At 45.0% G+C, this 25992-nt stretch overlaps 1 protein-coding gene across 4 annotated transcripts in view; it reads right to left on the bottom strand.

Moving 5' to 3' along the window:
- ebf1a (EBF transcription factor 1a) overlaps positions 1-25992 on the bottom strand; it is a 52872-nt gene that overhangs the window by 10736 nt on the left and 16144 nt on the right. For all 4 annotated transcript variants that reach the window (XM_005719597.1, XM_005719596.1, XM_005719598.1 and 1 more), the window contains exons 7-10: positions 13161-13242; positions 11129-11270; positions 8638-8768; positions 6544-6670 (exon numbers count right to left, since the gene is read on the bottom strand). In XM_005719597.1, the coding sequence (XP_005719654.1) occupies positions 6544-6670; positions 8638-8768; positions 11129-11270; positions 13161-13242 (482 nt within the window). The remainder of the gene's footprint in view (positions 1-6543; positions 6671-8637; positions 8769-11128; positions 11271-13160; positions 13243-25992) is intronic.

Raw genomic sequence — 25992 nt, 5'->3', positions numbered from 1 at the left:
ACACACACACACACACACACACACACACACACACACACACAGTCAGATCATCCAGGCAGCAGGGAGAAAGCACTCTCTGCATGCTGTGGTCGTGCTTCGGTAATTGAATATGAGAAGGTTTACCATGAATATTTAAACATTAGAATAAATACAATGAAGATCTGAGGCTTATAGTACAAACACTTCAGAGGAGGATTGTTGGATAAGTGCTCTCTCCACATAATTCATTCCTAATGTACTGTCTCTCCCTCTCCTGTCTTTGCGGGCTGCCTCGGGGAGTCAGGGCACAGTCTTGACAACTTTCCTGCGCTACAGCCTTTAAGATGCTGCTTCCGGACAGAGTTTGAAACAGTAAATGTGCGCTTGTATGGAAGAAAAAGAAAAGGCGCCATTACACGTGAAAATCGCCTGTATGCGTCTGTGCCGTCCGTCTGTTTCCCCTGTGGGTCGCAGCTTGGACGTTTCCTGGGGGCTGATGCCCTGCTCGCCTCACATCTGAGCAGCCAGGCTGACTAGGCGGCCCCCAGAAAAAAGGCCCCTAGAGGCTATGAGTACAAGCTGTCCTGCTGGACCTCCAGTGACTTCACCACGGCTCCTCCTGAGCCCGCCCGCTCAAACACACGGACCGAAAAAAACAGCGTGCGGGAGCGAGAATGGGTGATGCTCTGTTTTGGCAACACAAATGTATTTGGACAGCTCTCCCAGTGGAGTGTTCCAGCGATCCATAAGAGTGAATGAAAGGAAAGGTGAATAGCTAGAAGCAAAGACAGCAAAGAGATGGAAAAGTCGAAGTAGAGATGCCAGAGGCTGGTTCAGCTTACAGAGAATGACACACATTACAGGGCCAGCTGGTTTGCTGATAAAATAAGCCAAAACAATGAGGCGATCACATGCAACAAATAAAGTATGAATTATTTCCGAGGACAAATATTTGACATTACTTCCCTATTCTCTGATCTCTCTAAAGCTTTAAGGAGGATTTGCCCTGGATTAGGCCTTCAGTCTGAGGAAGGGATTGTTCCGACAACATCCTCTCTTTCGTCTCAGAGGCTTTTGTTTTTATGATGAATTTTTTATCAGTTCCCCACAATGTGCCAAATGAGCCTCGAGTGAACAATAGCATAAAAACCCAAGACATACATAGATACCCCTATTACAAATAAAGAGACAATTTTGGTAATTGAGAGAGGAAGTGATATTGTCTCTGCTCGTTTTCAAGGACCATAAACCAGAAGACGAGTATGTGGGGGACAACGCACATCACTAACTATCTGCCTGTGCCTCTTTGGGGATTGTCTTATTTTTTTATGCCCTTATATCCATGCTCAATATCTCACATTTTACACCAAGAATTAATGCTAGAAGAAGAAAAAAAAAGAAAAAACAACTTTCCAAGTTGGAAAGAGGAGTGGTGCGCTGCTGCCCTCCAGGATTCCAAGCACACTCTCCTATTCAGGTATATTTATAATCCTTAGCTGTCGCTCTCCAGAAGAGCAAATCAAAGCCAGTAAAACATAACTGCCATAAATAAATGAATAGATGAGCAACAGCTCTGGACTGGAGGGATTCACCTAGCAATCACCCACATCAGATCAGATCAATGCTCATGGAAATTTCATGAAGCCTAGAATCCACATCGCTTCATATTTCACTATAATAACCCACAGAGCCGCAGGGGGAGTGTGTACGAAGGGGTGGGGTGAATGGGGGAGGGGGGGGGGTTTCGGATGGATGTTTGGGGTGCAAAGAGTAGAAGGTCGAGTGGGGAGGGGGGGGATCAGGGATAATTGAGAGGTCAGAAGAGTGGAGTTGTCCTGGAAACACAGAGCAGGAGGAGGGGAGAACAACAGCCAGCGTCCAGTTGCCCTGTCTTCTTCTCCTTCTGTGTCACAACACTGTGAGTGTGAGGAGGTGAGTGGGTAGTGTACTTGCAGGGTTAGGTAATTGGCTCTGAGGCTTGATGTTAACACCTTAACAGGCCCTCAGACAGCGGGTAAGGAGCTGATCATATCACAACCTTCTGTTTCTCTCTCTCTCCTCCTCGCTCCTTACTCCTTCGTCTCCCCCTTCCCTCGTCTCCCCCCACCCCTGCCCGCACAGCTCCCCCCCGTCCTTCCCTCCCCTCTGCAGTCTCCAGTGCTCAGGTGTGATCTCATAACCGCTGCCTGGCGATCGATGCCGCCAGTGGCAGGGGGTTCAATAGCCCTGAATTACGGCTTCATTTCTGCTCACCCCCACCACGCCCCACCCTCTTCACACACACACACACACACACACACACATGAGAGCTCCCCGTCCCCCCACCTCCAACACCACCTCTCTCACACATACACGCACAGCACCCCCACCAACTACTCACAATCCAGATCAATACCTTACAATCTAATTTTTATCCATTTTTCCATAAACCCTGAGATTGCGTTTATTTGCAGAATCCGACAAGCTAAATAAAGCATCGCTTGAACATGTCAGGGAGACTAATGCATGGCTGGAAATTCATACACAGAAAACAGATGAGTAGAGCTTTTTGCTCCTAAAGGAGAGGAGAGGCTGAGCCTGAGAGAGGGCTGGAAGGAGGGAAAGAATGTGTGTGTGTTTGTGTGTGTGTGTGCAGAGAGATTCTACAAATCAATGGAGGTGTGGATACTACTACAACCTAAGCTCTAATTATCTGTTGCAAAAAAAAAAAAAGAAGTGCATGTCGACAGTTAACAATACCTGACAGCATGGCTTCTCGCTGGGAGAATGCAAATTCTGAAAAATCCAGATGAAAAGTGTGCGCTTGAATTAAGATATAAGAAAACACGAGAAATCATTTCCTCCGGTGAGCGCCGCTCATTTCGGCGGGGAACAAAATAATCTACATTCGAAATTCATTTACATCATCATCATGGAGCAGATGCTCCCGTAATAAGAACGGAGCATGCTAAAGAGGCAAGACAAGCCACATGGTGCAGAAAATTAATCTCAATCTCAAATAGAGGTGTGAATTTCCTCGCAGTTAAGACTGCGTGCCGTAAACGGGAATGTATGCAGCTATCTCAGCTGGCCTTGTCTCCAGCTGTAGACCAGCCGTTTTAATCAACAGCAGGCATCCCGCCCAGGCTCAATAAAAGACAGCATTCACAAACAGGAGCAAGACAAGTAATTGACCAGCTCGTGGCTGCACCCCACTTTTATTGCCAGATGACTTCGTGCCACATTCGTGCATCTGTGTGATGTGCGAACGTGCTCATGCGTGCGGCGATCCACGTGTGTATATGAATGTAGACTACGTCTGTCTATGTTAATGTTAAGTTTGTTTATGCAGCAACATGTGCGGGAGATTTTCCCGCTGATTATCATGCATGCGTCTCCAAAATTATGATATCAACACAACCAGGATCACATATACTTAGGAATTTAAAGCACTCTGGTGATTTGTAATTAAAGCAGTGCTTCTCAGTGTGCATCACCAGCAGATTTCACCACAGTTCGGGACAGTTTAATTAGAGCTAGCACTAACTTTAAACTGCAGACTCTTGTTTGCAGCACTTACCTGTGTCACACTTTTACAATACAGTGTCTGCACTGTATAAAATGAGAGACAACTGACAGTCCTAAAACTAATTTGGAACACACAGGCAGGCGTGCAGAGACGGAGAGAGATGTCAGCAGCAGCTGGTTTAAATTCTGCTCTTGACTTTTGTCTTTTCTCCCCCCCCTCACTGTTCCCGTGCCTCTTTTGCCGCAACTGAGTGATGTTTCCTACACACCTAATCTGCACTGAGCGCTGAAAAACTACCCCTAATGTTTGTGCGTGCGCGGATGCGTGTCACCGTGCGCGGTGCCAGCCTTAATGTGAGCCAGCAGAGCCTTTTAATATCAGCAGAAGCTGTAGTGGAAGCACTAAGCAGACAAGGCTGCATACTGAGGAGGGAGGGATTGCCTTTTGAACGACAAGGGTGATTCATCAACTCCCCCAATCTATGGCCGGCATCCTTGTGTCGCACAAACACACACACATGAGTACAGGTACACACACATAGGCTGCACTGGTTGGGTATTATCATTTTATGTTGCATGGCAAAAAGAAAAGAGAGAGCTTCCTTGATGAATGTTACAAAGACAGCAATCTAGTAAAAGGTGATACACAACCAAACATGGAGATGCATTTGTACAGGGGGGGTGGGGGGGTTGACCTGATAATGAGAGAGAGGGAGAGAGAGCAGAGGAAAGTGAGGGAGATTAGGGAAAGCTCTCAGCCCCAAAGGTGGGTAAGGCAGAGGGCAGAGAGAGGAACAGAAGGGGGATAAGGGGATAAAAAGACAGAGGAAGAGCAGGGAATTAAAAAAAACATTCTTCTATTCTTATCAGTGGATAGCTTAATTGCCTTTGATGAGTCTAATTGGAGCTTTCTGAAGTCTAATGGCACAGGAGTCCTCAGAGACGGCAGAGGACACATTACTGTAATAGCTTCTCTTCGAATTTTCTCTGCACCAAAAGTTCTCGTCTCTTCTTTTTTTTTCATTTTGGTGGCGGCTGGTTCTAGAGTATCGATAATGATGCAGAGAAGGGCGGAGGGGATAAACCTATAGGTAGGGCTATGTGGGTAGGTTTGTGTGTGTGTGTCGGGTATGTTTGCAAAGCAGCAGTAGCAGCAGTATCGGGTATGTGTTGACTTAATTAGGTCTGTGAGCTGCTCGCTTTCCTCTCCTCAGCAGAAGTTGATTAGCAATGCCAGCTGTCCCCAATGTAATTCAGAGCGTGCATGTGTGTGTGATCGCGCATGCACATGTAATATAGGAGTATATGCATGTCTGTGAGTGTGGGGATGTGTTGATGTGTGTGTATGTGCCGGCTGCCAGCTGCCACGCAGCGCTGCCAATCCTCCATGATTAGTACCCACTGGCAACTGGGCTCAAACTGGTGCCAAACAGACCCAGGAGGGCAACATGGCCCATGGTAATCCTCCATCCCTCGCTCCCATCTTTCTCCTCTCTCCTCTTTCTCATCCACCTCTCTCTCTCTCCACTCACATCGATTGCTTTTCTGCTCCAAATGCCCTGCTCATCCTCCCCTTCTTTTTTTTTCTTTTTTCCCGCCGCTAAATGTGAGCAGGTTTCCTCCTCACTGAGAGAAAGTAAAATGACAAAAACCTATATTTGAGACGTACAATTGCCCACGGGGGTGGCTGGAATGAAGTGTGTGAAAAGTAGAACTGGGGTCTGTGCCTCGACACACTTGACTCTGTCACTGCCAGCTCTTGGCACGCGGCACCGTGGCGCATGCGCTCGGCACCCAGCGGATGACCTCTTGCTACCTCTCACCTGTTGAGATTCTTCTATGCGCCCCCACGGAAGCCGAGCATGGAGGGACAGAAAGCGGGGAAAGAATGAATTTGTTCAAAGAAGCCGAGTTTTGAATAAGTGAATGTGACAAGGTGAAAGATTGGAGGACTAGGAAGCGATAGGGCGTTTATGCATGCGGTTGCCACATGTCTGGCACATTAAAAGGCTGCGTATACACATATGCACACCTACACACACTTATACAAACACACACACGCATAGCTCTATGGGTTTGGCAGAGTGTGGGCTGTTGGACAGCTCTGGCATGGCAAAGGCTGCCCACCCATCTGCCCTGTGTCTTAGTAATGCAGTTACTTGTCAGCGTGCATGTGTGTGCTTGGACTATGTTCACACTTACGTGCAAACAGACACAGGCATCCTATTGCAGTCTTCCCCACAAAAACACAAAACACAGTCATAGCTGTGACGCATAGGAACACACAAGATGCAGGAAACGCTAGCAATGTGACGCACGCGCGCTTTCTCTCAATTGTGATTTTGTCAAATGTTGGTAATTCCAGCCGGGGCTTATGGCCTAAGTCTATCAGTGGTTGAGATTACAGACAGATTTATGTGATTCACAGTCTCCCAGAGGACCTGTGGCCTTGCATTGGTTAATCACAGCTTCACATTCACTCTCTCTGTGCCGCTCTTCTCGCACTCTGCACCAACGTGCTCTGATGTAACACTCGAGCTATTCATGCCCCTGTGCTGACCATCAAAAAAATAAAGTAAATAAATAAATAAATAAATAAATATCACACACTCCACACGGGCCTCTTCCTTTCTGAATCGCGTCTTCGACAGGGTCAATTCTCAATAATCCCACCAATCAAAAGGTTAATCCTCCTCCTGACCTTCACCTGCTTCATAAAAGAGGGCAAATGCTTTTCCTCCTCTGATCAGCAGGCTTTTTCCACTGAATTATTGAGTTCTGTTATTGAATTTTAAGTTGCTTAGCATGCACATTTTTCACCAGAAACCGTCCAGAGAAATGACAGCTTATAAACTGAAAGACAAAACTTTAGGAATACAGATATATATATATATATATATATATAACAATAAAGTGAGATCTTTATAAAACTTAAAGTCAGCGTGTGAAGATTTTGATGTGCTTATAGCTGTCAATTTATTCTACATGAGTTGTATGTAGAATTGAGAGAAACTGGGAGAAAAGCCAGCAGATTGGTAAATGTTAGTGTAAAGGTACCTGTGTAGATGAAGCGTCCAGGTGTGCCTTTGCAGAACTGTTTGGATTTGTAGGAGAGTGTGACTTCCACCACCCCGGGGATGTGTCTGGGTGGAGTCTGGACGCGGATGGCATGGGGGGTGATGAGCTACAGGAAAAGTAGAAAGGCCAGGCAGATTAATGTGATGATACTTCATATCTAAACATGTGCACCGGTGGGGGTGGGTGTATTCTCGGCTCATCTCGGACCTTTCCTCTGCAGCTTTGACTTTTTTTCTTTGTATAATCGGCCTGAAAATGATGCGCTTGGCTACGAGCCCTCAGGTGGCCTCGTAGCCTAAGGCAATGTCACTGTGAGGCTTGGGATGGTTATCGGTGCTGACATGGACTCTGTAAGAGGGGTTCAAAAGCAGTTATCTGTTTATGAATAAAACACACTTTTCCTCTGCGTACGCCTATTGAACAATGCGAGTTAATGTATAATGCGCCTGCCCCTGTCTCCGTGTCTGTCAGCTGAAGCTGCCGTTAGTCACATTAAAGCACAATTGTGTCTTAAACAGGCTCACTTAGTGCAGCTGATGAGCCCGCTCGCCACGCACGTGTGTTCACGCTGAAGGGTCTTTGAAGGAAAACGGTAACAAGACAAAACACAGATGAGACCTCGCTGAGTGCTTGTTTCCTGCACGCTGTAGTGAACGAGCACTCAAAACTAGCAGTGCTCAAAAGCTATCACTGCTGCTGCCAGCGCTTTGTGTATGTGCGCATGTATGTGTGCATCTGTGTGTGTGTTGTTCTAGCTGTCCTTTTCATTGCTCACTTAGCTAGGCTTTCATTCTAGCATTGTTTGGCCCCACTCACCTCTCAGCGAGATAATATAGGAGCTTTTTATAGAATTATTCCTTTACTAAAGAGAAAGCTGTTTAGCTGCGCTGCTCACTGACCTTCAATTTCACACATAGACTCCATTTACATTTTAGTCATGTAGCAGATGCTCCTTACAAAGGGATTCATACTGTACGATGTGAATATATTTCAAGACGGAAGATAGCACCGTATTAAAAGACAGGAAGAGAGGTGAATAGCAATATGACAGAAGTGAGAGCTGACAGAGAGAAATGCAACAATAGGCTTCTATTGAGATTGTTAAGTATTTCTAATATGCATTTATAGCCCTGCAAACAGTTATTTCGTATAGTATCATTTATTAATCATGACTGCTATTTCAATTAAAAAGCATTTCCAAAAATGCTGGTACTTTGTGTGAAATGCAAACAAAAACAGAATGCTGTGCTTTCCCATTCATTTAAACCCTATAATAATGTAGGAATTGCATAAACATGTGATATGATTTGTTGGAACTAAAAGGATTTACTTTGCTTTGTTGAAAAAAAATCTCAAATTTTAGATTTTTTTAACACCAGCAACACGTTTTAGAAAAGTTGGGACAGGGACATGTTTACCAATGTGTTGCATCACCTTTTCTTTTAACAACACGATGCAAGTGTTTGGGAACCGAGTAGTTGTGAAAGCCAAATGTTGTCCTGTTCTCGCTTGATGCGGGACTTCAGATGATCAGCACTGCTGAACATGACTCAACAACGACATATGCTTTGTTCTGTTCAAATAAAGGAAAATCGTTTTTTAAGGGTTCTGGTTTTTATCCGACAACAGCGTCACACACTGATCCATGTTTTCCTCCAGGTGATTTTTATTTATGTATTTGCCCAGCTTTTCCATATGCTGGAAACAACTTAACATGCCTCATTTTCAACATTTGATGTAGTTTTGGTGGAATTTAAATAAGGCTATTTGCAGATGGTTGCTCTCTGTTTAGTAATAGTGATTTCATGCAGTGTGGGTAACAAGGGTTTATCTGATTATATTATTTGTCCATAAAATAATTACAACATTATCAAAAGTGTGATGCTACAGTGTTACAAGTTTTTTTTTGGCACTTTTAAATCACAATTATGTATTTAATCTAATGTAAAAATAATGGTTCCCAAATGAAGCATTTAAAAGACTGTTTGCCCACACTGGCTATATAAGAAGTGTACCAAGCCAATAAAAATAAAACAAACAAAACAACACAAATATGACTAAATTGTGACTAACCTCACTCCAGACCAGCATTGTCCCAAAGATGACCTGTAGGCCGTCAAAGAAGTTGTCCCCGATGATGATGACTGTTGCGCCCCCTGTGGTCCAGCCTTCACTAGGGCTGATGGCTTTGATGCTGGGGGTTGCTGGAAAAGAAAAAATATATATATAACAGATTAGCTGCTATCCTAATGAAAGCCTAGAAGGTCTTTTGCTATTGGCAGCATGCATAGTCCTCTCTACTTTCCATCTCTCCCTCTCTTTAACACACATGTGCACACACATACACATATATCACCTATCGCCTCTCTCCCAGGGGTCGGGGGGCGAGTGAGGAATACTAATCAGAGTGATTATATTCGCCCCGTTATTAAACATCACCCCTGCCCCGTGTGTGAGGGCAGCGGCGGTGCACTTGTTTTATGACACGTGGCAAAGCGTGCGGGCGTGTAAATGTCAGGTGTGCTCAGTGTCTGATCAAAGGCCATGCGACCGGGGAACACAGCAGAGCCAACAGTAGCTCTGCCCTCTGAATACACTGCCTTCATTAGCCAAACACTTAGCTCTTGCTCAGCTGCCTGTTTCATATATCTGTGTAGTAGCCTGTGTCTCAGAGCACGACCACATGGACTCCTTCCAGCTTCTGCCCGGTACATTTGTAATGGGTTTTTCTAAGCTCCCAGTGTTTTCCTTCTAAGCATATTCTTCGCATCTTATGGGACAAAGTACGTGGGACCACAACAATAAACAGCATTTTCAATAACTGCCATTCAGTGTGCTTTTTGACCTTATCTCTTGGTGTTATGATTGCTGGGTGTGATTGAAGAAAAGAACAGCATTGGGAAAATACATGTTTATACAAGCTGAATCTCCTCTCCTTAACAGATATGCAGCTTGTCAGACATGCTGTAATTCTGTAAAGCGGCATAATCCACTTTAGACTAGGCTGACTTTTTTCCCTGCAGCCTAGCCTTTGCTCTTTGCCTGACTCCCTGTTCTGTTGATCCTCCCCAACAAGCTGGAATGATATTTAGCCCCCCGATACGCCTGCAGAGATCAGCGTTCACCAAGCAGCAATCTGTGGCCGTAATCATGGCCTAAGATGCCTCCTTTTCACAGCCGCTGATATTATGTGCGCTCGATGTGCATGTGTGTGTTTATGTGTGTATCTGTGTGTGTGTGTGGATTAACCAGATGGTGGAACGTGAATCCATGTGATAGGATTATACTTTGGGGTGTTCCTCGGTGCCATCTGTTCAACTCTATGCACTGCTCATCTATTACCGCCTGAAATGGGCCCCAAAGTTGCGCATCCTGCACACAAACTGAACCCACACCAGAAAGGGGGTGGGGGGAATGGGAAACTACTGTCCTCTTTTTAATGAAAAAAATTATTTCTCTATTCTTTACACTGTTGGGCACTTTCCCCCCATTCTTTCATCACATTTACATTTCTCCCTGTAACCTGTTCTGTTCCTTTTACTCCTCTTGTTCCTCCTTTTTAACTCCCATCACCGGGAAAACTGAAAATCAGAGGGGAAGAAATTCCCAAACAAATCTCTACGACACGAGAAACATCTGTTGGTGTCCTGTGTGGACTCTTCTTTATGTGCAAGATCCAAGCCTCGCTGACGTCTCCAATATGTCTCATCTTTGTGAACTTTTCTAATCATCTGTGAGACCAGTCGCAGGGACAAGTGGTCCACCTTGCCTCTGGAGAATAGTCATTAGAAAGACTTAACCATAACATTCAATCTTAATGCAATCTACTATAGGCCATCATGTAAATCCCCGCTTATTTTTTTGTCATTATCATCCCTGAGGTTGACTTTCCTCAAAGAAAAAAAAATATGTTTCTCTTATTCAATGTCTGGGAAATCGAAATGAGAAAATAACTGGATTAGGGACTTGGGAATCAGTGCAGGCTCCTAAATCATGTGCACATGTCATTATGAAGTATTAAAGGTTTGGGTTTGACTGTGCATGCGGGGGTGTGTATGTATGTGTGTGCAAGGGGCTTTTCAGTATGTGTATGGGTGTGTTTGAAAACCTGAGGGATGGGGAGTGATGGAGGGCTGGAGGATAAAAGCAGGTCTCCGAGGAAATAAAGCCAGTGTTGGCTTTAAGCAGAACAGACCTCATAAGACACATAGTGCTTATGCGAGGCAGAGTAGAAGGCCCAGAGGCAGAGACCTGAGGGGAGCAAGCCACAAGGGAGAGACAAGAGACTCACTAGCTACCACTCACTCCTCTCTTAGCTCGAGTTAGAAACCCTACAAGAGAGGAAAGTGAGAATCCAGGAGGAAACAGGAGAGAGATAAGAAAGAAAGGAGGTTGGAGGGGAGTGGAGTGGGAGACAGAGGAAGGGTTGAGTGTGGAGCCAGACAGGGGGGAAGGGGTTGAGAGAGGGAGGGAGAGGAGTGGAGTCATAGAGAGAGAAATAAAGTGAAGGAGACAAAGAAAGATGGGGAAGAGAGCCGAGGTGTTTTGTTCTCGCTTTAAATACCGTGTTCCAGGTAGGATGGCGTTCCTTCTGACGGGTCCAGCCTCCGAGCTCGGCGCCCGTGTTTTGAGTTATTGTGCACAAACATGTTGTCGGAGACGGCCAGAACGTGACCCTCCACGCTCACCGTAGTCGACACAACCACCTGAAAAGGAAAACCAAAAGAAAGTGAGAAACAAGGTGTTGAAAACAACAACCAGCACCCTGTTGTGGCTGCTTACAAATCTTCAGTAATTGAATGCTGTCGTGATTACGCCGGACAAGCATTAGGAGTTCTTGCAAAATGCTATGTGGATTAACTTACTTTCACACTGAAGTAAACATGTTTATACTTCTTTTGTTATATCTACAATTTACCAAACACTTCATGAAGACTGGTTGATATATTTTCTAGGAATAAATGGGTTTTAACATATGAATCACTATTTTTGTAAAGTATATACATTTATTTTAAACATGTAAAAGAATAAAGCACAACTGACATGTATGGATATTAAAAAACCCAAATATATTAATCATCTGTATATAAGTAAGTCAAGTTTTATGCTTGAACGTGAGTAGGAAGAAGTATAAACTTATATGACCCTACTGCTCCTTCCTGTCTAATGAATGACAGCAATATCTTACTTTCACATGACCTGCCAGTCACCTGCGCTATACATACGTGTACCCTGAGATTCACTCCCACCCACACACACACACGCTTACACACATTACATAATCTTTAACCCACGTTTAACAAATACTCCTGTTTACATTATAATATTTATTCGTATAGTCTCACACGTTCATGGCTTTTAGGACTTGTTTTCTTTTAATGAACAGTATGTTTTACACTTTTTAAGTTTTACTTCCATTATTTGTTGTCCCAGAGGGGTTAATTTGACATTATTTTGCTTGCTTTACCATATCTGTGGTGCTTGTTTAGTAAAAAAAAAAACCCCACTTTGGTCACTTAAGAAAATAGCTGGGAACACACAGTATGTGTTGGTGATGTATTAGCAAACCATAGCCTACATTTGCCTACTTACACATCCTGTAGATGTGGAGCACTCTCCTTTTAGCTATGGTTTGGTCTCCACCAACCTCTGAGAGAAATGGCGTGCTCTTTAGCTGCTAAATACCTCTCTACCTTTGCCAGCAGCTCTCTGCACTGGACACATGACACCAATGATCCGTAATAGAAATTCATAGGAGAATTCCTTGAATGCATATATGGGGGTTGTTCACATCTGGACATCTATTAGCCAGTTTAGATGCACAAATGCACGTGCAAAGTATTTTGTATTTTTATTATAACATGAAGAGTTAAAGTGTAACTTGTTAGGAAAACTTTTAAAAATCGATTCTGATTCACTGGTGATTCTACACATGCAACACTTATGTCCCTTTGAAATTAAAGTTATTGCTATTTCCTCATTCACTTAGAGAGGGGCTTCAAAATAACCACCAAATTTGTTGCCAAGATGGCTGCCAGTGGCGAGCCTTTCTTCCAGAAGGAACAGGAAGTGTGTGCACAGTGGATTCTCAGAGCTTTTTCCCTTAAAGGAGCCAGTGGCTGCCACCAAAAACAAAGCTGTGAGAGCAGTAGGAGTCATCCAAACCTGTAGAGTTGTCAAAGCAAAGAGCAGAAAGATGCTTTGAAGAGCTTTCAAATAGAAAGCTGGGTTTATCATTCCTAACGGGTTCACATCTACTTATCGTTTCATGAGGCATTTTGCAGCTTTGTTTGTGGCGTTTTCATATGTGGGTTTAGAACTGAACGTTCTTTTGTTGTGATGCTTTTCTCTGAGTCCTCAGGACATTTGTTTATTAATTCTTTTGTAACTTTCGAACATTTATGCTCTGTGGCTTCTGGACATTTTTACTAGAAAGAGATCTTTTGAATTCTTTCTGTTATTCTTTGAAGGGAAGGAGATTCTGCTGTGGTTGTGTGTGTAGCCTTAAAAGAAAGAAGAAGAAGAAGAAACAGACAGAAGTGTTACTCCTGTCCACTATAAACACTGAGCTAGGCATTCAGACAGTTATGTATCACCTGAAAACGCCTCATGTCTCGAGGGTTCCCTGCATTCTTCAGGCAGTTCTGGTTACACTTCAGGAAGAACTTGAGGAAGAACCTGCACGTGCAAGAGAAACAAACAGCAAGAGAACCGAATGAGCTGTTGCAACAGCACCTGTGAGTCACTGAAACAGTGCGAGCTCCCTTCAATAAAACACACAACACAAATAAAACAAATAAAAGAGCAGTGGCAGACAAGGCTCATACACTATCCCACCATCATCCATCAGTTGTTTATGACAAAGGCACTTTTCTATGTAAAAACAGCTCCGGGATATTGAGTAAGATGCTACCTTGTATATCCATCTCTTGGAGCTGCTGTCACAGCTTGCCATAAACTCACCAGGGCAGACGCAGACCCCCCCCCCCACAGCTGCACAGCCGTGTGACGGAGGTTGTGCTGTAGCTACTCTGCAGCATAGTGTTGTCATTCCTGCCTCTCTCAATCTCAGTGTGAGAGACCACATCAACAGCACCTGCCATGCATTATTAATAGGCTGAGATGGCAAGTATGGCTACCCGCATCAATACTTAATGAAGGAGGGAGGGAGGGGAAGGAGAACGGGGGAGAGAGGGAGGGTCGGAGGAGTAAAGGGGAGAGTTGTGGGGGTGGGCTGAAAAGCAGGAAGGGGGACGGCTGACAATTTATTCCCTAGCCCCACCTCAAGGCTCGAAGCCTGACAACTTCTTCTTTAACTGAACCTACACCACTGTACGTCTCGTCACTCTCCCTTCTGCGCTGTCTGTCTGTCTTAAAAAACAACAACAACAACGAAAACACACAAAAAACACCGAAATCAAATGAGCCGCGAAAATAAACAGCGCCGTGTACAAATAAACAGGAACCCTCAAAAGGGGAAAAATGAAACTACAACACACGCCACCACCACCGACCCCCCCCCGCCCCCAATCCCCCCCCACTTCCCTTTGAGGTAGCTCAAAGAAGTGCTGACAGCTGAAACTGCTTACAATACAGATCTCGACCAGCCAGTGAGAGAATCACTCCTTTGCTCAGCTTTTCTTTCATATGTCTTATTTTCTCCCCTCTGTTCATTTGTTATGGCTAGGATTCTGCACTGGGCAGCGCGTTTGGAGCCAACCGCCTCAGATATAATCATGCACGAGTGAGCGCATCACACACACACACACACACACGCGCGGGCACACACAGACACACATACAGAAACATGTCAAGAGAAACACTGTAAGTAGCAGCGTGCCTTGGACAATTGCTTCATCTAGGGATACGAGAAAAAAAGAGAGAGAGAAAGGAGCAAAGAAGATAAATGGACAAGCTGGAGTTATGTCTCATTCCAAGGGCCAGCCTACTGCTGTGTGCATTATAAGCATCTGATGTAACACAAGAACTCGTGAATTTATCCCTGACAACTTTTAAATGCGTGACAGCTGGTTAGTGGTAGATGCTCCTCTTGAAGCAAAAGAAGAAGAAGAAAAAAAGACTCTTATATGCTCTCAATAACAAACTGTCTTTCTCTGATGCTCTGTTTTATTCTTTGGCTTTGTTTGTGCTCTGATTTACAGTCTCGCTGGCTCGAGCGGCCAAATCGAAATGAGAAGGGGAGGGGAGAAAAAGAGGGGAAAAAACAGAGGAGGCAGAAAGTGAGAGGAGAAACTGATAGAAACATAGACAGAGAGACGAGGTAGACAGTATGTGAAATCTGAAAGGAGAGACAGACCACCCTCCTGTATATTTTAGAAGCTGTAGGCCAATATCTCAATAATTCATGAAGCAGAGAGATGGAGTCCCCCCCCCCCCTTTTTTTTTTTACAGTGGCTGTTAGACCCCACAGACTGAGGGTCTCCCAACTTTCTTGTCTCCTCGAGGTCAGGGAGCAGCCTCGCAGACAGCTGTGGCCTACCTCCACTTGTCCAACATACTCCACCTTCCTAGCTGCGCCTCCTGTTTAATTCATCGATTCTACGCTTTATTCAACTGCCCTCCTCCTCCTCTTGCTCCGCTATTCATGACAGATAGATGATGGATAAGTGGAAGGAGAAAAGTTAGGGTCAGCCGAGTCAGAGGTGACCAAATCAGAGGGTTAAATATTAGAGTTTGGAGGAGGGGGTTGGGTTGCTCCTGAAACACAGCGAGAGAAAGTCAGCACGCCTCATATGCTGCTCTATATGTCAGCATGCGGATCTCCCACAATCGCGCATCATCTGATTCATTATTTACATGACTTAAGGTGTCTCGAGTCAGCCGTGTGGAAACATTACAAAACTGCAGCGAGCTGGTTCCTCTGTGCTCCATCTCGTCTCCCAGGGAGCGCCGAGGGGACTGGAATCACCACTGGCACACATTTACATGGATCAACAGAGTGTGGGTGTGTGTTGTAGGAGTGGGGGGTGGATATGCATTAGCAAGGAGATTACCATACGGATTTATGGATAATCTGATTGACAGCTGACCGGTAAATATGGACAGATAGCCTGTAATTCTCTCATTTGCTCGATTCAGCTCCCTATTATACTGTTTTCTTTGCTTTTGATCAATAGGGGACCCATTTGATGTCTAACAATTGTTGCTTCTCACTCTCTCCATGCACACGGCGGCGTGTGAGAGTAGTTTGGTCCAAGAAAATGGGAACACCAAGCAAAATAATCATGGTCACATTACATCTTATCAGGCTCAGGACCTACAGAGTCAGTCCTACCAAAGTCAGTATCTTTAATTCTTTACTTTTTTTTTTACTATAGGGAGACGTAGGGGAATGTAGTTGTATAAGATTTATAGAAAATAATGAAACGAATAAGCTGAACGCCGAAAAGCACTTGGATAACCTGACAACTTATTTGTGTGTGTGTTTGGGGATTTTGCCTCCTTACTTCTGTATTTATATTCCTCAGGCCAGCATATGATGTTTTTTAAGTCTTACACATAGTAAATGTAAAAATAAAACAGCATCTTCTCTGAAGACATCAATTTTCAGTTGCTTTACACGCACCCTTGTCTCCCGCGCACGGTCGTGCTTCGATTACAGCCTCCCTCTACCTTGTTTGTATTTGAAACTCTTGTGGTTTTCAGCTGTTTTACTGTGCAGACTCCACAGCTACAAATATTACCAGTGCAAATTGCTGCGCCGGCTGGATTAAATGAAATAAAACCATTTTGCTTTCACGTAATTACCCCCCCTCCAAATCTAGAAATGGCTGTGGAAGTGAATTTGTGAAAATAACTGCTTGGCCTCTTGAAGCCTCATGGCATAAATTTGTAAAAGCAGAAAAAAAAAAACCCTGAACGAATAAACACACGCAGCCAGTCGGCGTAGTAATTTAATGATCTCACACTTTCATCATATCATAAGGGGCATTATTTGTCACTTTGGAGCAATTAAACACAAACTCACCCTCTGCCCATAAAAAACAAAACAAGGAAAAGCAATTATAACACAACTTTTAAGTAATCCCTGTAGCATCTAAATATTATTACTGTGGTGATAAAGATTGTCTAAGTGATTAGCTAACAGCAATGAAGCCTCCGAGGGACAATGCTGTTATATTTTCTAATAATTTTGCCACATTAGCCACAAATGAGGTAAAGAGTTGTTTTCCTTGTCAAATCTAACACAGATAACTTTGGAACTCTGGGTTTTTTATCTTCCTCCGCAGCTTTGGTTTATTTATCTTTTCCACCTTTTGTTGGACATCTCTCTGCCATTTCTTTCTCCCTCGCTCCTCCTCATGCTGCTCTCTCGCTCTCTCTCTCTGTTTTGTTCTGATGCTGATGCGCTGTAAAAATGGCTGCGGGTGATACCATAACTCAGCCCTCTCCTCTCCCTCCATCCATTTCTGCTGTACAGATCATCTCCAGAAGAAAAGCCCCTGTGTCTGGCTCCTAATATGCTTCATGAGGTGTGTAATTCACTGTGCTCCGGAGGGGAGCCATTTGTCTCCGGGGTTAACTAAGTGACACAACAGCACTTCCCCATGCCTGTTACCACCGTGGGACATGTTGAACTAATCTAGGCAGGTAGAAGGATGGAAGTTCCTGCACTTCAGCAATTAAGCATTAAGATTTGCTCAGGAAATCAATCCTAATGAAGTCAGAGGCAGATTCAAATTAAGTGTAAATATTTGTAAGCAAATATAATGTTACAGCACAAAAAAACAAGAAAAAAATATTAAAGGAGCAATAAATAGGCGACCAAACTAAAAGCGAAGTCCGGCGCTCTCACGGAATCAAATATCTTCTTCAACTCCTGTTTTGTATATTTTCTTTTCCTCCCCTCGTGTTTCATTTCTCATTTTCTTTCTTTCCTCTGCAACTCTTTCTTGCACTCTTTCCGCCATGCATCACTGACACTTCAACCGAGAGCCTGACTGGCTTGTTTTTGTGGTGACCTGTCTCCCTGCCTGCAGTATATGTTTAAGCATGGAGGCACACACACGCGCGCGCGTGCACACATACACACACTAATTTAGGGAGATTTATGAGGGGGGCCTTGCACCAGGAGCCATGCAGGCTGACCCCAGGGGTGTAGTGCAGAGGAAGGGGGGGTGGCACTGGGTGGAGGAGGCGGCCTGGCTCCACGGGGTTGGGGGGACATTAATAATCCAGAACCAGGTCTGTCTCTGGGCCTGGCCTTCAGTCTCGGACACCAGCCTGTAATAGTCTGCAATGGCCCACTTTAGATAGACAGTGACAGAAACACCGGTGCAAGATAAAGTGATGTGACTTGACTAAAAAGAGAAAATATTTAACTAAATATGTAAAAAAAATAATACTGAACACAAAAACTTTGAAGTAAATGGACAAAGAGAGGCCATTTTTCTCTGTCTCGTTCCCAAACACGCACACGCACTTCATTCCTTTGGAGTGCTACTCCTCAAAGTAGTGGTGGGCACCTCTATACTGCCCTCATGTCTATCTTAAGTGTCATGATTTATTCAAATAGAACATCTCACTGCGCTGAAAAATTCATTTCGAGCTCACTCCACGCACCGTCCCATCCTCCTCTTTATCTGCTCGATGTGTGTGCACGTCATGCCGGTTGAATTTGCCCTGTCGTTAAATATTTCTCAGAACAAATGGACCCAGGAGGAGGGAGACGACGGGTCAGGGAGCGTGGGGGGATCCACGCTGTGCCTTTGCCGCTCGGGGAGAGGCTATGCTTGGGGAAAGATCTCTCCTCGCTTCCCCCTGGATCCGGAGCTCAAGTCCCAGCTTGGGGACAGAAGTCCCAGAGACACTTAACCAATTGTGTTTCATCCATTTCATCCGAAAAAGATCATTCAAAATTCAGCTGAGAAGTTGTGCGCCGAGCGCTTTGACACAAGGAAATGAGAGCCTTCCTGATGACGGAGAAAAGAGCGCCCGGTTCGACAACTTGTAGTCGGATAAGATCGCTACCTGTGGGCTGGCTTCACGCCACAACCACCCACAGAAAAATGCAACCAAATAAACATCTGTGCATGTGTGTGTGTATGTGCGTCTGTGTATCAAAGCCATGATGAATAGCAGGCTGTCTAGGTGATGGACAATCTTGGCAGGCGGCACTGATTGAAACACTTCCTCTGTCGGGCCTGGCCCATTAATCTGATGGAGACAGAGACAAAGAGAGAAAGAGAGGCTCCAGGCCCCCAACCACGGGAGTAATGAAGGGTCCTGGTCCCTCTCACCTCACCGCTGTCCTGCCATGCTGGGACGCGCTGCTACGCTGTCCAGCCCAAACCTTGCCCTCGTGGGACTGACCAGTGAATAATGGCCCTGTCATCAGCCTGGGTTGACACCGCCACACAGCCGAAGGGTGTGTGTGACCGCATGCATGCATGCGCGCACGTGTGTGTGTGTGTGCGTGTGTGTGAGACCGGGCCCTTCAGCCTGCTTTGTGTACCTCCCCGTGCAGTCATTTACCTTAACTGTTCTCCCCTCTGCCTTACTTAAAGACTGATGCATTCATATTGAATACTGTTGATTTAAGCACATGTTAAACTTAATGCATAATGCATCGACTATATATAGCTTGATAAAGAGCACTGTGTCAACCCTGGACCGGCCCCATACATTGTGGGGATGAATGTGCCGCTCGCAAAAGTTCTTTCTTTTTGTTCCATTTAAACACCACATTAAATCATAACTGTGACTGTGACTGTACACAGGCTCAAGGTTATGTTTCTAAATGCAGCAGGATCAGAAATCAGAAACATAATTAGTGTGCCATGTTTGTTCTCGGGTGAAAAGTTGTTTCCTCCAATGGGTCTTGAGGGAGGAATGTGGAAACAGGGAGCGGGGTGAGACCGAGAAAATGCAAGACAGAGAAAGAGTGTGTGACGGAGGGAGACTGATACTGAACACAGATGTGTGTGTGTGTGTGTGTGCAAATACGTGTGCACGTGTATGTTTTGGCCTTGCATCCTTCTGTGTTTATCAAACATATTACAGCTCCTTCTAGACTCCTCACCTGCACACCCCCAGCCTGCTACATATGGCCCACCAATCACAAAATAAGGAATCATGCATACATTAGCATAGCTAATCGCCTACCCTCTCCATTTAATATGCAAATTTCCTGAAACATTACTGAATGCCGTCTGTTCTAAATGAATAAATTTGAATCGCAATTAGAATAATCCTTTATAATTAATGAAAACTGTCAATTTTGGTTCATAAGTAATTTGATTAAAGTGGTGATGGGACACTTATGAAGTTCACCGGGCTGCAAGGGGTGCGAGCATACGTTCACACGTGCGCGCAAACACACGTACATACACATGCGAAGTATAAGATGACCAATGTTAGGGCTGTGTTATTGATGAAGATGATTAATAAAGTTTTAAGAAGGTGGATGCCACACACAAACACACACGCTGAAAGAAGAGCGACTTCTTTCTTTTATCATGGTGGTGATGAAACAACAGATCAATCACGTCTTTCTGCTGCCTGACAGAGAAGGAAAAGTGAGGGAGTGATTGAAGAGGTTTCCTGGCCTTGTGGTGCTGTGTCAGTGGCCTGTCTGTCCGGTGGGAGACACTGATGGACTGTCGAAGCAGAGAGAGAGAGAGAGAGAGAGCTGCACACACACTCTCTCTCACACACACATACATGCCAAGTCATTACAGAGGGCTGAAAAGCTTTCCTTATGTTTCTAACAGTAGGATGGGCTTTTGCCAGTATCAGTACCATGTTATGAAGACCATATAGCTAACGATGAGGGCAATGTGCGTGTTTGTGTGTGTGTGTGTGTCTGCCTCTTCATCAAACCATTCTTCAGCTGAAACTCTTTCATGCTGTCCCGCAAGCAAATAATGATGCCACTTAAATTAGTCTCAACTGTGCTTCCAGTTGTAAGGTACATGGTGAGTACGCTCGTGTTTGTGCACCAACTTGAACGCGGGCGTGCACGCGAGTGTGCTTGCATGGCTTCAGCCCAATAATAATGGTCCAGATAGTGTAGAGCCTCGCAGACTAATTAGCCAAATCACTGAGAAAATAGCAGCCTGCTAATTAATGGGTATTATGGCATTTCAGAAGTCACTACTCTAATTGGGAGGGGAACTGAGCCTCAGATTTCCATACTGCAGTAATACCGACTTTATCCATCGATCTATCTGTCCGTCTGTCTACCTACTTGGCATGCTTGCTTTTAAACACAATCCTCCACGTGCATACAGGAAAAATAATTATCCTGCACGGGCTCAGATTTTCAGATGTACATGTGCACATCATGTGTGTGCACACAGTTGAGTTTTTTCAGTTCTGCTATAACATCAAGGAGGCGATGATGACTACATGGCCCATTTGTGTGACCTCTGACCTTTTTACCTTTTGAATTTATTCTATTAAATATCTGTATATCACTTTGAGAGCAGACAGGGGATTGCTTGATGCAGGCAAAATGGTCAGTAATATAATCCATCTGAATAATTCTCTTTTTTATATTGTGCATGTGAATGTCTCCAGCCGGCCCTCTGATACACATGCACGCATGCATATCCCCTATAGATTCCTTTTAACCCTATCAGACGGTGAGACAATCAAAATAGATTTGCATTCAAATGCCACATGCTCGGTATCAAATATCAAATCAAGCTTGAGTCACTGAGACAGGCAGACAGTCACCTCCTCCCTGCTGCCTCCGCCCTCCCTCCAGCACCTGCTCCTTTCTCCTCTCGGGGTCCCAGGGACTCCCATTCTCCCCCGGATGAGCTCTATCGAGGAGTGACAAGCTGTGGCTAGGGCTTGATTGACAGCCTGTTGATGCTTCTTTTTTTTTTTTCATCACACACCCTTCTTTCTCTACACAAACACTGATGCACACACACACACACACACACGCAATTTCGATTCGCCTCCATCACCTCCCCCTGCTGGTGTACTGGTCTGGGTGTCTGTGATAGCCCCTGGGCTAGTGCCCTGCAGGCTGCACACCACTATACATACAAATCACAGCATGTCAGCCTTGTGAATGGGCCCATTTTGACTTTGTCCTTGTAAAGTCAGGCCCCCCTTGAAGCAGGCTGTATCTGTATCCTGCCTCTTTCTTTACTTTCTCTCTCACTCTTACACGCACACAGGCAGATGAATGATGGAAGTTGCACAAAAAGGAGCGAGCGGGAGCTTAGTGCATGCACGCATAAGCACAGGCATGCACAGAAATGCGCACAGAGTCGGGGAAAGGCACATCTAAATGCGGTGGTAATGGGCGGCACCGCACAGGAGTAGGATATAAATACATCAACAACAACACAACCTCACAGACAGGCCAACACTCCATAACAGCCAAGTCCCGGGGCCTAATCTCACACACTCAGCTAGTACACCTGGTTAATGTTAAGAGGGCAGTTATAGTCAATTACATTCCCATATAATACATAAACCTCCACCCTGCCAGTGCCAGGAGAATAATTGAAAACAGGCGCAGAATGCAACTGGGCCCAGTCAAAAAGTCAACTTCCCACCCCCCTGACTTTGCTGACTTTGACTAGTGCTATATGTGCTGTCTTCCTATGCCATATTTTGGGGTCCTAGGGGGGCAAATAAGGGGAATAAAGGGGTGGGGTTGCCATTTGGATATGTGCAATGAAAGACCAAGAGGATATGGAGTCATATGAGGTAGTGGAGAAGAGGACAAAAGGAGCAGGAAAAGGAAGATGGTGAGGGCTTTGTACCCCAGGTGAGGTCCAGGGAAGGGGCAGTTAGGGTCACAGTGAGAAGGTGGTGTACGGGTGGTGAAGTTCCATGCGGATGGAGTGGGGGGAGAGTTGAGGAGGGGTGGGGGACAGCGGTTGTAAGTAGGAGTTTGAGACTGACAGGTGACATTACCCTGCGTCATGGCTGGACGGACAGAGGGACAGAGGGCGCGATGGTTATCCAAGCAGAGAAATGTCACTGTCCAGACACCGCTGTGACACGCAGACACACACACACATACACACACACACACACGAGCACACAAAGATCCAGGACAAAGGAGTCTGGAGTCTTTGAGAGTGAAAAAAAGGCTGGCTACAGTGGGCAAAGATGAAGAGATTACATCCTCTCCATTTAAAAAAGGAGATTAGAAAAAAAAGAGACAAAACGGGAGAAAAGGCTAAGAGTTACTGACTATAATATTACAACGATCATGCATTTATTCCAGTTGTTTGCTTTCTAACACAAACTTCCCTTCCTTTTGTGAAGCTGGTTCTTCACATTTTTTTGTCCCTTTTCAATCTGTTCTCTCCTGTTTTTCATTAAAGCCTAACCTAATTTTTTGGCAAAGCTTATAAAGTGTCCATATTGCTGCTCATTCGACCTCATTGATTTAGTGTTTGGTTAAATATTCACGACTGTGGATGCAATTAACATGCTGTTAATGAATAATTGATCGCATCTTAAGCGGCCATAAAACTCATGCATATTAATTATTGAAACAGGAAATATGGAAAAAAAACAGCCTTTCTTGTTTTGCCTCAATCAAGCTTCTTTCATTTTTTTTAAAGTCAGGAAGGCGTATTGAGAGTGTTTGTGGTAGAGAAGTGCCTCTTAGGAGTGTGTGCTTGCGCCTGTGTGTGTATGGGAAACAGAACGCGCTGTGAACACTATGCAAATGCCTCCCATAAACACAGCTTTAACAGCCCTTATATGCATTTAAGCTGCCTCTGAGTACATCTATTTCGCTCATACATACAGTACATCTCGCATGCATGTGTGTGTGTGTATCTGTATGCTGTGCAGCTCAGTGTGATGTGGATTACGGTGCAGGTTGAATGTTGTGTTGACAGCCTCGGTGTGACAGAGGCAGTAGCTGCCTGTTACAAGAGGTGAGTGTTTACCACGAGCAAACAGAACAAAAAAAACCCCAATAAAACAAATCTAGTGAACATGTGAGGCCTTGTCAATGAAACGCCGGAGATCAGTCGACCAGCAGTGAGCTTCCCGCACCCTCAATGTCTCTGATAGTTTGCCATTACAGCCTGATGTTACCCCTGGCGCCTCCCCTTGGATCCCGGTGGGTGGAGAACAGTTGTGTGGAGAGGAAGACGTGGGTGGCAATCAGCCGCCTGGTACGTGGCTCACCTGTGGTCAGGTAAATGGTTGACTCCCTTCCCAGTGAGCATGTGCGCATGAGAGCGAAACTGTGCATTTGTGTGAGTTTACACTCAGTTTCGGGGGGTTAAATTCATTAGTTGTACATGCTGCGCTCCGAAACCACTCTAAAATGCCTCGACATGAAAAATACTTCCCGGGAGCAGCCGCACACTACAGGAAACACCAATTTACATCAGTGGTTGTTATTTATTTAACACACAAAAAGCTCTTGGAGGTGTATATGTGAGTGTATGTGTGTGTTACCCCCTCTCTATCTTACTCTCTCTAACTAACTACTTGGCGATGTTGGTGCCTGGGAGCTAAAAAGTGACAAGCCGTCAATTGTGTTCCAATATTAACCCCCCTCTCAATGTCTTTATGCCCATCTCCTTCTCTGTGATGTCGGCTTGATCAAAGCAGCAGCACTTTGGTAAAAATAACTGGGGAGAGTGAGATGGAGGACACCACGCTGCTCGCAGACTGATGAACGACGGCCAGTCTTGCAGCAAAACAATGTCACGTCCTCTTTTTCTTTGTCTCTCCTCCCCAGTCTACCTCATTATCCCATTCGCTCTCTGTTTCTGTAAGACAAACATGAGGCTCTTCAGTCCCCCTCTTTATGCAGCTGAGCGGCTTGGCGGTATTTCGCGTGTTGTGGAGAGGGTGAAGCGCACGATAAAGCTTTTTATATGACGAGGAACGGGCAGCAGTCACTGACGTTCTTGCTATTCGAAAAGAGAGATTGAAAGACGGGTTGGGTGCGGGATACAAGAAAGAGGCAGACCACCGGTGAGACAGAATGTGATCGAAAGATGCTCCGCGTCTGCGTTTCATCTCATCTTAGCAGGTTCAGCTAGCGGTGAGATTCCTCAAACGTACCTTCACTCATCAGCAATGGGGAATGGGGGAGGGGGTGGAGGGGAGGGGTGGGGTTGGTAGGATAAGGGACGGAGACAGAAAGAAGAAGAAAAGGGAAAAAGTATAAGCATACACACACACATGCATACAAAGAGAGAGAGTGAGTGAGAAGGAGAAATACGAGGTGGATCTCTGTGTGGCTAATTCTCTGGGTGTGGGAAAGCAGAGCACCTAACACAGGTTGGCCTGGTTTCAGTAATGAGTTTGATTCTTCTCTCTGCCTCCTCAGTCTCACTAGGGACCAAGACTGCATAATAACATCCTTCACACACACACTCACACACACACAGACTCCCTCCCTCTCTCTCTCACTCTCTCTCTCTCTCACACACACACACACACACACAGCAGCCACAAACAGGTCTATGGGGAGCTAATTATTCTCACCTGTGTTAATTATTGCTGTAAGCCAATCAGTGGACTCTGTGCTAATTAGGCAGTGTTAGGTCTGATTAGTGTTTTGCAGAAGGCCCACTCAAACTGTTATCTACCACACTAGTCCCCTCAGGCGAGACAGGGGAGAGGAGAACAGGTGGATGCTTGCCCTATGTGTATACGAGAGTGTGTGTGTGTCTGTGTGTGTTCATCCTTAATGATAAATAACTGAAGGACATCTTAAATTCACAATAAAAGAAAGTCTTATCAGTTTCTTTTTTTTTTCAAAACCAAACTTCTGTTAAACAAAACAAGGCGTGCCATCAATTCAACTAGTCTCAGCATTCTCGGTTAATTGGCCTTGGTTTGGGTGGGGGTGTCATTTCTTTTATCTGGACAGTTTGCGTACTCTTTTAGTTAATGAGGGCTGATCCAGGATCAGTTCTCTCACTAATGGCTCAGTTTTAGCTAGGTTAACCTCTTGAATTGATCCGTATGTCACACATGCATGACACGGGGAGTGCTGTGTAGAAAAACAGTCTCCAAAAAAAAAAAAGTGAGAGAGAAAAAAGGGTGTGATAAAGGTATAAATGGAGCAGTGGGTGGATGACCTCTCAGATGAGGAGAATGAAAAGGAGAAAAAGGGAGAAAAGAGGAGAAAGGATGAGAAGAGGAGAGAGAAAAAAGAGGAGGAGGGAAGAAAGAGGGAGAAGGAGGCTGGAGGAAACCTTCCTCTTATGACACGATTGATTTTCTTTCAGAGGCTTGAGCCTGTCACTACTGAACACTTGGTCCCCCAGTCCTCCATGCACACTCAAACACACACACACACACACACACACACACACACACAGAGGTTTCTGGACTGGCTTGCAGTGGACAACCCTGGTGAAATCGGTCAGAGCTTTTTTATTTTTTAGAAATTTGACTCTTTTTGCGTAAGACTATATGGAAAAAGTCATACCGGTATTTGGTTAACAATGT

The sequence above is a fragment of the Pundamilia nyererei genome, unplaced genomic scaffold (genome assembly GCF_000239375.1).
Source record: "Pundamilia nyererei isolate P.nyererei 1_Seehausen unplaced genomic scaffold, PunNye1.0 scaffold00001, whole genome shotgun sequence".
NCBI classification, from domain to species: Eukaryota; Metazoa; Chordata; class Actinopteri; order Cichliformes; family Cichlidae; genus Pundamilia; species Pundamilia nyererei.
Note: the sequence above shows the minus strand (reverse complement) of the source record. Positions and strands in the feature narration are given on the sequence as shown.